General features: G+C 36.6%; 1 protein-coding gene across 2 annotated transcripts; it reads right to left on the bottom strand.

Annotated features, from left to right (window-relative positions):
* Window positions 1-1923: 1923 nt before the first annotated feature.
* On the bottom strand, window positions 1924-11083 carry LOC114633719 (prolactin-8A8-like). 2 transcript variants are annotated; one of them, XM_028782330.1, is made up of 6 exons: window positions 11055-11083; window positions 8222-8397; window positions 6729-6767; window positions 5783-5890; window positions 3861-4040; window positions 1924-2274 (listed from the first exon to the last, which is right to left on the bottom strand). In XM_028782330.1, the coding sequence occupies exons 1-6, from the start codon at window positions 11080-11082 to the stop codon at window positions 2086-2088; spliced, it is 720 nt and encodes a 239-aa protein (XP_028638163.1). In that variant the 5' UTR covers window position 11083; the 3' UTR covers window positions 1924-2085. The 2 variants fall into 2 exon arrangements, with proteins under 2 accessions (XP_028638163.1, XP_028638162.1); XM_028782329.1 differs by having other exon boundaries at window positions 2086-2274; window positions 8222-8400; window positions 11055-11082.
* Window positions 11084-11796: the final 713 nt, after the last annotated feature.

The following is an 11796-nucleotide window of genomic DNA, read 5'->3' as shown; positions in this document are numbered from 1 at the left end:
TCAAAGTCCTTAGTGATCAGAGAAATGCAAATCAAAATGACCCTAAGATTCCACCTTACACCAATCAGAATTGCTAAAATCAAAACCTCAGGTGACAGCACATGTTGGCAAGGATGTGGAGAAAGAGGAATACCCCTCTATTGCTGGTGGGAATGTAAACTGGTGCAACCACTCTGGAAATTAATCTGGATGTTCCTCAGAAAATTGTAAATAGATCTACCTGAATATCCAGCTATACCACTCTTGGACATATACCCAAAAGATGTCCCACTAGGCCACAGGGGCACATGTACCACTATGTTCATAGCAGCCTTGTTTGTGATAGACAGAAGCTAGAAACAATTCAGATGTCTCATGACAGAAGAATGGATACAGAAAATGTGGTTAATTTACACAATTAATACTACTCAGCTATTAAGAACTAAGACATTTTGAGTTTTGCAGGTGCATGGATGGAACTAGAAAATATCATCTTGTGTGAGGTAACTCAGACCCAAAAGAACATGCATAGTATGTACTCATTAATAAATAGATATTACACACACACAAAAAAAGTACTGAATACCCAAGATACAGTCCCCTAGAACTCAAAAAGGTCATCAAGCTGAAGGGACCAAGTAAGAATGCCTCAGTCCCACTTGAGATGGAGAAGAAAGCAACCACAAGGCAGGGGGAGAGAGGGACTTGGGAAGGAAAGGGGATGGTGGGTGGTGGGCAGAGAGGGGAACATGATCTGGTATTGGGTGAGGGAAAAAGGGTTGAAATCCCTGATGGCCAGAAGAAAGAATAAAAACATGCAACCTTGGGATGTTGGAGGTTGAAGGGACCCTCCAGAATGTATCAGAAACCTAGGAGGTGAGAGACTCTCAGGATTCAAAGAGAGGGCCCTACATTAGGGAGCGGGAACTTGTAGAACACACCTCCAGTAGACAGACAGGACATAATATGAGAGGCGCGGTTCCCATCCCACAGTCAAAACTCTGATCCATAATTGTTCCTGTCTGAAAGAACTGCAGGGATGGAAATGGGGAGGAGCCTGAGCAAAGGAAGGTTCAAAGACACGCCCAAAGTGTTATCCAGCTCATAAGGAGGCCACAAAGACCTGACACTGTTACTGAGGCTATAGAGTGCTCACAAAAAGGGACTTATCATGACTGCCCTACAAAAGACCCAACAAGCAGATGACAGAGTCAGATGCAGATATTTACACCCAACCAATGGACAGAATCTGCTGACCCCTGCGGTCAAATTAGGGGAAAGCTGGAAGAAGCTGAGGAAGACAGGGACCCTGTAGGAGGACCAGCTGTCTCAATTAACCTGGACCCCCGAGATCTCTCAGACACTCAAACACCAACCAGGTAGCATACACCAGCTGATATGAGGCCTCCAACACATATACAGTAGAGGACTGCCGGGTCTGGGCTTAGTCAAAGAAGATGCACCTAACACTCAAGAGCCAAGTTTCATTTTTTTTAAAGATAACCTTTTTGGTTTTACACATGAATTCTGTGTGTCTTTATTATGTCCATTCCTTGCCTCATCTCCTCAAAGTTTTCTTGAAGCTGTGGAGGGAGTCACTCAGCAATTATATTGGAGGAGCTATGCATTCAAGTTGAACATTGTTTCCTAAGGACAGTCAGGATTTCAAGAAGTATTAAAAAACTGTATTTGTGGTTAGGAAACATGGAGTAGTTAATGAGTTTTATACTTTGATTATAATAACTTTGACTTTCATTACTTTTCTGTGGAGTAAATTTTGAATTTATTGAAGTAAAGTATAAATATTTTTAAGCTTAATTCTCAGATTGTGATAAGTTGATGGTACAGCCTGATTTTATATATATATATATATATATATATATATATATATATATATATATATATATATATATATTCTATTCAATGAACAAAAAATGATGAGACTTTTTAGATTTGGACACTTCTAAATAGAAGGATTTTATTGTTTAAAAAGAGACCAATTACACATACATATGCATTCCAAAGGTATACAACTTAAAGAAGGTTCTCAGCAATGGACTGTCATGGACAATCTACCAAGCAGACCATGTATACGTATACGTGGACTTAGCAATCTTTCCCAGTTATGCGACACATCAATGTTCTGAGATGATATTTAGTGTAGAATATATCGATGCGTAGGCAGTGAGAAATGTTAAAAAATGCCAAAAATTTATCACTTTTGTCATTTGATTTTATGGATGGAAGATATTCCCAGCTGGGAAATTTTTCCTTTATCTTTGCTGTAGGATAGACCTGAAAATGAAAATGATAGACAGTTACTTGGTTGAATTGTTAGTGTTCCTTTCTCCTTGTTTCTTATGGATTCAGTCAGAAAAATTCATTCACAAATGTCTAAAGGAAATAAGGGGACAACGTGTGGAGCAGAGACTGGAAGAAAGGCCATCTAGAGATGGCATCACCTGGAGATCCTTTCTATATACAGACACCAAACCCAGACAATATTCCAAATGCCAAGAAGTGCTTGCTGACAGGGGTCTAATATAGCTGTCTCCTGAGAGGCTTTGCCAGAGCCGACAAATACAGATGAGGATGCTTGCAACCAATCATTGGAGTGAGCACAGGGACCCAAAAGGGAAGAGTTAGGGAAAAGACTGAAGGAGTTAAAGGGGTTTGTAACCTCATAGGAAGAACAACAATATCCACCAACCAGACCCCCCAGTGCTCCCAGGGACTAAACCACCAACCAAAGAGTACATATGCACAGATCAATGGCTCCAGCTGCATATGTAGCAGAGGATGGCCTTGTTGGACATCAATGGGAGAAGCACTTGGTCCTGTGAAGGCTTGATGCCCCAGTGTAGGGGAATGCCAGAGCAGTGTGGTGGGAGTGGGTGGGAGGGTGGGGAAGCACCCTTATAGAAGCATGGAGGGGGATGGGATTGAGAGTTTTCAGGCAGGAAACCAGGAAATGAGATAACATTTGAAATGTAAATAAATAAAATATCCAATAAAAAATGTGCTACTTCAATCAAAATTTTGGGTTTTCATTTTCTAAGGAAAAAGACTCTCAAATGGACTTTTAGAATCCATGGTGAAGTCTCGTGTGCATTTGTTCTAACATGTAATTGATCACAGAGGAAGCATGCTCTTTCAGAAGTAGAGAAAAAAGTAGGAAATCTCTATTTGATTTTGGGACAATGGAGGAGCTCATGTCAGTTTCTCACTCGGGAAACTTACATGTCTTTTCATATATATTTCACAGAAGCTGATATGCACCACTTTTCTTTCATACATTTCAACTATATCCATCCTCTATGCAGTATATGTATGAAAATGTGATGGGGATCAGATGGTGGTTTAATATTCAGAGCCAAGGGATGACTATGATTGAAAGACCTGAGTTCTTTTCACTCTATCCAGGAAAGGTGTTCTCCAAGTGCTTATGAGGAACAGCTTGGTTTCACTCTGATTCTCAGGGAGGGAGGTGATGGGAAGCATCTCTGAGAGTGTTGGAGGTGCAAGCAACCTAGTAGAGCAGTAGTTCTCAACCTTTTTAATATTGTGAACTTTTAATGTAATTTCTTATGCTGTGCTGTGGTAACCTCAACAACAAAATTATTTTTGCTGTTATATAACTGTATTTTTGCTACTGTATTTAATTATAATGTAAATATCTAATATGCAGGATATGTGATATGCTGTCCTTGTGAAAGGGTCATATGCCCCCCCCCAAGAAGTCATGACCCACATGTTGAGAAACACTCTCTTAGGGGAAGATTGTCCACAAGGTCAGATATCTATGTTTGACTGTGGATTTTTTTTTATTTACACATACAATTTCCTTCATGAATGGGAATAACTAATGGAAAATTGCTCACCTGGGTGAGTATCCACCTAAGGTCTTCCAGGATTTCTCTGTTGTTTTCTTCTATCTCCTTAGCTTTTGAGAGGATAACTTCAGGGACATCTTGCATGGCACGCAGTTCAAGCACTAGATGGAATAGAGGGCTGATCCAGGAACCCACATAATTGATCAACGTTTTTAAATACTTTTTGGTCTGAGAAAACACAATAAAACCATGGTATTGAAATAATTTCAGTGCAAGAGGTTTGTTGCATGTAATGCCATGTAAAAAAGCTGAATTGCAACCTATTTTTACTATGTATATATGACCTCTGCTGTATAGATGTTATATTAAAAAATTAGTCTATTGTCTGCAAAGTAAAACAAATTATGATCTGTATCAATTACTGTTTTTCTGAGGTTAGGCCATTATGTTTCATTGTCCCATGTAATTCTAACAGCTTTCTTGTAGCGATATCTTTATTTGGTTACTTGTTTATCAGTTGGTAAAAGAGGTTTTACTCGACGCAATATCAGCCAATAGTATTTGACTCAAGAAAGATAGATTCACCAGCTGTGGGCAAATGGTTCAAATCATTTTCACTCAGGGATTCATACACTCCAATAAGTCATGGCACTCATTAATGTACACAATTATGATTTCCAGGTTAATTTAAGAAATTAGAATAAAGATACAATTAAGAGAGCATGGTACTCATTAATGTGCTTTCTCATTTCCCCTGACAAAGCACAATATTAGTTAACATGTGTAGGTGAAGAACAAAGCATTGGCTTTAATAATAGAATCAGTGTAAATCACAACAGAATTTTGCTGCTCTATTTCACATTTGATTTAATGTGTTCATTGTATTGATGTTTGTTAGTTTCCCCAGCGGTCATGAATATGAGGATAGACTAGATCACATCCCTTACAATGGAAAGAGGTAAAGGACGTTAAGGGATGGTGCAGGCAAATGGTGATGCCAATATATGGGCGCATGCTGTTAGGTGATGAAGATGCTGTTATGTTATTGAGATCAGCAGTTGGATGAAGTGCACACTGGCATTCTTAAAGTCTATGCAGGTATAAATATCCTACACCACTTTTCAAAACCTATTTTTTGTTTAGTGCCTCAAATAATACCATCTGTAGTTAAGTTTTTGTGAGGGGCATATATAGCAGTACTTTAAAAAAAAAGCACTTTGTGGCATGTCTGGCAACATTGTAGCTCTCAAGAAAATTTTCCTCATTTCTTTGTCCTCATTTTCTTTTATTGTTTTCAAATACTATGCAAATTAAATCATATTAAGATGTGCTATTACAGGGAATTAGAATGAGGAGATGACAGCAATCATAAAATAGAACAGCAATGATAAGTAGATTTTTTCATTATGAATTTGAGCATTGTTGCATCCTATGGAATATAAACTAGTATTTCACAGGACTACTCTGCCCACCTTGTTTTCAGTTAAGGGATAGAGAATCATAGAGGGATGAAGAGACAGGTAAAAATAGAATCAGGACAGATTTGAAAATCAAGAAAGGGCCTAGTGTTCAGTAAGGTAGGATGCCCCCATGCAGAAGCCACGAGCATCACATAATTAATACAGTCACATTGTCATCACTGATGTAGGAGTGAGTACATAATCATCGATAGCCATCTTATCTCAAAGCCTCCTAAAAAGTAGTATTTAAAATTTTATTGGCAAATCATTGCTAAAATACCATCCTCTAAGTGGTCTATTCTTTTTAAGTATCTGCTGCACTGTTATTGGGTATTTGATTTTATTTATAATTTTTCAACAATATAATGTGATTATTTTTTATATTTCACCTCCATTTTTTTCTGCATGCATGATTCCTAAATTTGTCATAATGCCTGCCATAACTGACATCACTACACGTCCAGTTTATTACTTTCAGTGTTTTATGAAATAACCATGAAGGACACTCACTTTGATATTTTCGTGTTCAGGTCCATGATCTGGTGGGTTTGTGCTGTTAGAGTGGCAATGGTTTCTGGCTCTGAGAACAGCCTGATCACGCCTAAACATTCGTGCAACCTACAAATAAAAACAAAAATTCAGTTTAGAGATCAGAAATTATATAAATGAACTGATGACCAGAATGCTAATATAGTTTACTGAATTTATAAATTATAATAAGTACTTCATAAAATACAAATATTAAGAAATTAAGAAAGTGTCAATTACCTAATTCTGTGTCTATCTATTGTGTTTACAGCTTAGTTTGGTTTTTCACTAACTTTTGAATATTTAAATTCTTCCTGTATTTCTCTTGTTTTCAACTTTCCTAAAAGTTACTATTTGAAAGCCAGACAATGAAACGAGTAAATTTATCAAGTACTGAATGATTTATTTATCATCTTTCTCTAATATATCAGCACAAAGTCTTAGAATATGTTTATTAGCCTTCCCTTCGTATTTTGAGTCAATAAATACTAATATGTTCTTTTCCAGATATCATAATTGGATATTTATTAATGTAATACTAAATATATATAGTTGTACAGTTTATAATAGTTTTAGAATGATATTGTGTGTATCATGAAAAACTTACTCACAAATAGAATATTTCACCATAAACTTTACATAAATCTAAGTCAACAAAATATAAAAATTATCAATTCATGTTGTGTGTTGGATTAATCATTGTATAATTGTATTAAATTTACTTAAATATATTTTAGAATATATTATTTATTTCTAATAATTAGCTATTTCCTCAAAGGTTAATGGATTATTGTGAAGGGGAAGACATTGAAGAACTGTCAGTTAAGAATAGAACATATAAATATTGTATAATGCTTTCTCATCTAAGTTGCAATCATTTACAGGATGGGATCACATTTGGAGCAACTAGAAAAAATGAGGTACTTACAAGTTTTGTAAATTGTCCAGATGAGAATGGGTTGTGGTACTGAGTCATATTAAGGAAAAAAATAACAACTAGTTAATAATAAACTAACATGAAGACATGTTTATTGCAAACAGAAACACATTTTCTTGATGTCCATCATATAGATTTCCCTACTTCTGTCATTCTTTTACTTTCTGACTTTGAGAAATGACCTGTAGCTATGAGCAAGAAAACAATGGATATACTTCTATTCCTGCCCTGATATTGGACAAATTTTATCATTGAAAATATTTAAACCACAATTTCTAACAATTAGGGGCTTCTGGAGCCTGATATAGCTGTCTCCTGAGAGGCTCTATCAGAGCCTGACAAATACAGAGGCAGATGCTAGTAGGCAACCATTGGACTGAACACAGAATCCCCAATGGAGGAGTAAGAGAAAGAACTGAAGGAGCTGAAGCGGGTGGCAACATCATAGGAAGAACAACAATATCAACCAACCAGACCTCCAGAGCTCCCAGGGCCTAAACCACTAACGAAAGAGTACACATTGAGGGACCCTTGAGTCCAGCTGCATATGTAGCAAAAGATGGCATTGTTGGGCATCAATGGAAGGAGAAGCCCTTGGTCCTGTAAAGTCTCAATCCCCCAGTGTAGAGGAATGCCAGGGCAGGAGGTGGGAGTGAGTGGGTGAGTGGGGGAACATCCTTCATAGAATCAGGGGGATAGAGAATGTGATGTTTCTGCAGACAACGGAAGCCGGGAAAGGGGATAACATTTGAAATGTAAATAAAGAAAATATCCAATTTTTAAAACGATAGGAAAGAAAGGCTCTATTTTGTCCTTCCTTCCTTCCTTCATTTCTTTTTATTTTTCTTTCTTTTTTCTTTCTGTCTTCCTTCCTTCCCTCTTTGCTTCCTTCTCTCCCTCCCTCCTTCTTCCACCCTTCATTCCTTCCTTTCCTTCTTTCTTTCTTTCTTTCTTTCTTTCTTTCTTTCTTTCTTTCTTTCCTTCTTTCCTTCTTTTTTTCTTTTTTCCTTCCTTTCTTCCCTCCTGCCTTCCCTTCCTACTACCCTCTTTCATTCCTTCTTTCTATCCTTCATTCCTTCCTTTCTTTTCTTGCCTTTCTTCCTTCCTTTCTTTCTTCCTTCCTTCCTTCCTTCCTTCCTTCCTTCCTTCCTTCCTTCCTTCCTTCCTTTCTTTCTTTCTTTCTTTCTTTCTTTCTTTCTTTCTTTCTTTCTTCTTCACATACTTCAGTTTCTCTATTTTACAAATATATACTTCACTGTAGTGCACATCTGGAACAGTGAATATCCACAGTGTGTTAAAAGAACATGGTCAGTGGAAATTCATGATCCTAAATGCAACAACAGGAAATGAGAATTCCATATCAGTAGTTGGTACATCCTACTTAACATCCTACAAAGGTGTTTTTGTTGATATTTGAATCATGATGATTAGTGTCTCAATTACTAGTGAAATTCAAGCATTAGCATGGATGTTGATATACTTACAAACTCTTCATGCATTTGCTCAGCAAGAACATGAATGACTTCAGCTCGCTGGATGGCATTGTTAAATGTGTTCACAAGGGGATTCCAGCAGCGCCCCTCTTCTGGGTGACATTCAGGAATTGATGCAGTTTTCTCCCACAGAAGCAAATTTGACACTACCAGCAGCAGGAGTGCCCCTGCTGCATAGAAACAAGGGCCACTTAGGGATGATGTATTAAATCTGAGTTTTCATAGACCCAATTGATTGAGGAAAGTTTTATCTGACCAGAGTTTTCTTTAGTAAATGATTTGGCACTGGATATCTAGAATGGTAGATAAAATCCCCTGTGAGTACTTAGTCAAAAAATTGTGTTTTTCTGAATAGTTTGATAAGCTGGTGGTTTTACTTTTTTTTTATTTTTTCAGAAGTGCTTCTGAATTTTACAAATGTCTGACATTTGAATAAATTCTGTATTGTATTTTAACTAATTTTTGGATGGTTTAGTTTCACTGAAGTTTAAGTTCATTTTCAGTTAACAAAACTCGTTAGGAATTTGTAATTTTTGAATTTCATGTCTGATGTCAATGTTTTCGACACTGATGGGACAAGGACACCACAGTTTAACTGCTTGCTTCTTCTACATGTTGGAAAATAAATAAACAGACGATGATCACTCTATAGAAGAGGATGAGAAGGTTCTGAGAAAATGATATCAGCTTGCAATTGTTAACTTATGATAAAACTCTATCAGAGTTTATTGCATCAAATACTTCAGATCATTTTCTTTAAAGTTGATCTGAATAATTAATTCTGTATGTAGATTTGATTCTCATAATTGTCATCTGAATATTTTCATAAAGGCGATGTATTATGTGGTGAAATTTTTTTCCTAATTTCATATTATTGATAGTATAGAAGTGAGAACAAGAACTGCTAGTATCTTCTCCCTCACTTTGTCATAGCACTCCACAACTTTCCTGGAGAGAACACAGACATTGAGACTGTTTTATCAAAGATCATTATTACTTGGAAAGAATAAATTTTATCACTATGTTGTCATAGCAGGAGTTTTAGAAGCTTGATTCAGTCTGTTTTCTCTTTTTCTATAACACCCAATTTTAAAAGTTGTGACAATGATCAGGATTAGCCACAACTTCCAAATAGCTACCCATGAGGCACCACAACAGGAGCCTTTCACTTCAGGCTGAGGGAAGATAGTAGAGTAAGATGAAGAATGAATATAAGTACTAAAAGTCCAGAATTTTTGCTGCAAAAAATTTTCATTATTTGATTATTCATTACCAAATGTCCAGCCCTAAAACAATAGGCATATGAACAACATTAAAGGAATTAATAGGTCGTCTATATGCATTTACAAATGTAACAATACTGATTAATGAAAAAAGTCTCTCAATTTGAATGGAAACATGGAAAAGGGTTTTTGAGGAGTTGGATGAGTGATATAATACAGTAGTCATACATGAAATTCTCAAGGAATAAATAGAAATATAAAAATATCTCCCTGGTTCATTTAAAAATTATTTTTGTAAAATGTCTTCCTAGCTCATTTAAAAATTATTTTTGCTATCATCTTCTTTTTTCATTTAGCAGATATTGCCTACAAATTATGGTGTTTTGTCAGCAGCCCATTTCTCTTCCTTTTTGATGTCACTGGCTTGTGCTAAACTGGAAAACACTATAAGATACAATCTGGCATCTTTGACTACTTCTGGCATCAGAATATAAAGAGTCATCAGATGTATTTCAATAGGAAAACTCATATAAAATATTCACAATCACAATTCTTTTTCTTTTGCCTTGAGATAAGACAAATTGGAGCCACTGACTATATCCTTAGTAATTTCCAGTTTCTCAAGCTCCAAAACATTTTCCTTTTGAACTGTAATATCTGTTTTGGAAGGTGTCCCATACATCAGAAACTACTTAATGTTCCCCATCATTTGCATTCATTGGATACCAGCAATGCTTTCCTTCTTTTTCTCTCAGTTCAATACAGAAGACAGAATATCTTGGAACACTGAAGCATATCTCAATTTAATAGATGTTGAGTAATGCTAATCCAATTGTCTCTTGTGCCCTGAAAAATTGGGATCTAGTTCAAGGAGGTGGGGGCGAGGCCTAACATTATTACTGAGGCTATGGTATGCTCACAAAAATGGGCTTATCATGACTTCCCTCTGAAAGACCCAACAAGCAGCTGAAAGAGTGAGATGCTGATTTATACACACAACCAGTGGACAGAAGCTGTGTTTGAATTAGGGAAAAGCTAGAAGAAGCTGAGAAGGAGGGTGATCCTGTAAGAGGACCATTAGTCTCAACTAACCTGGAACCCAGAGATCTTTCAGACACTGAGCCACCAACCAGGCAGCATACACCAGTTGAAGTGAGGTGCCAACAAATACACAGCAGAGGACTGTCAGGTTTGGACTCAGTAAGAGATGAAGCACCTAACCCCCAAGAGACTTGAGGCCCCAGGGAGTGGGAAAGTCTGGTGGGATTGGAGACGAAGGTGTAAGGACATACTCCTGGAGATGGAGGGAGGAGGTATGGAATGTGAAACAGTCAGAGGGGTAGACTAGGAGGGTGATAAAATCTCAACTGTAAAAAAAAGGTTAAATAAAAAAAAGGTTAAATTTTAAAAAAGAAAACATTTTAAAAAGATATTTGAAAGCCTATTCTTAATTCTCCTCTTAGTAAAATTTGAACAAAAACTTAATCACAAAAATTAGAAAATCAAAGAATAAAAAAAAAAAGAATTCCATTAAAAAAAACTCGAAGAATCACTGAACTGGATACTTTAACTTAGAGAGGCACAGCAGGGAGTTTACTTACAGAAGTGAGGCTGACTCAATGGCAGCATTATTGCCCAGGACTTCCCAAGCAGGATGTGTTCTGACTCTGGAGAGCTGCTTCACTGGAGTCGTACAATTGGCTAGTTCTCCTCCCCCTATATAGTTTAGCAGATACCCCTGAGGGCATGCACAGCCGTGAGACAGCAAGAAGTCACGTAGAGAATCCCTCATTCATGAACCATGTCTGTCTATCTTCAGGGAATGTTAACTATTTAATTACAACACAGTTATCTGTGTCTGGATGATTTCTTTTTGCTTGTTTCTACATGTTGATTCTTGTGCAAATTATTTTTGAAATCTCTGCTGCCTGATAACGGATGGTCAAGTCATACCATTATTAATTATTGTTCATAATCACTTCCCCTTCTTTAGAGGCTTGTATTCTTTCTATCATCTTTTATCTAATGTTTATGGACAGAGAGGGATTTTTTATTGAATATTTGATTACCATGCCATGGCATTAGTAAATTATCTGTAGTGTTTTCATGAATCTCTGCTAGTAATCACTGACTACTCTGAAGAGTGTTTCTCTAAGAAATAAGCTAACAGTTATAATAATTGACATGCTTAAATTAGACATTTAGAAGTCAGTTTGAAAGAGATAAGATGAATTTAGCAGAAAAATTTTGTTAACTCCTCTCTAGAATGTATGGCCTCTCAAGGAAAGGATTGTGCATTGCTGTAAAATACAAAGTATGGATTTGTACCTTCCAATTGGTCTT

Source organism: Grammomys surdaster, unplaced genomic scaffold (genome assembly GCF_004785775.1).
Source record: "Grammomys surdaster isolate TR1022 unplaced genomic scaffold, NIH_TR_1.0 749, whole genome shotgun sequence".
In the NCBI taxonomy this organism is placed as follows: domain Eukaryota; kingdom Metazoa; phylum Chordata; class Mammalia; order Rodentia; family Muridae; genus Grammomys; species Grammomys surdaster.
Note: the sequence above shows the minus strand (reverse complement) of the source record. Positions and strands in the feature narration are given on the sequence as shown.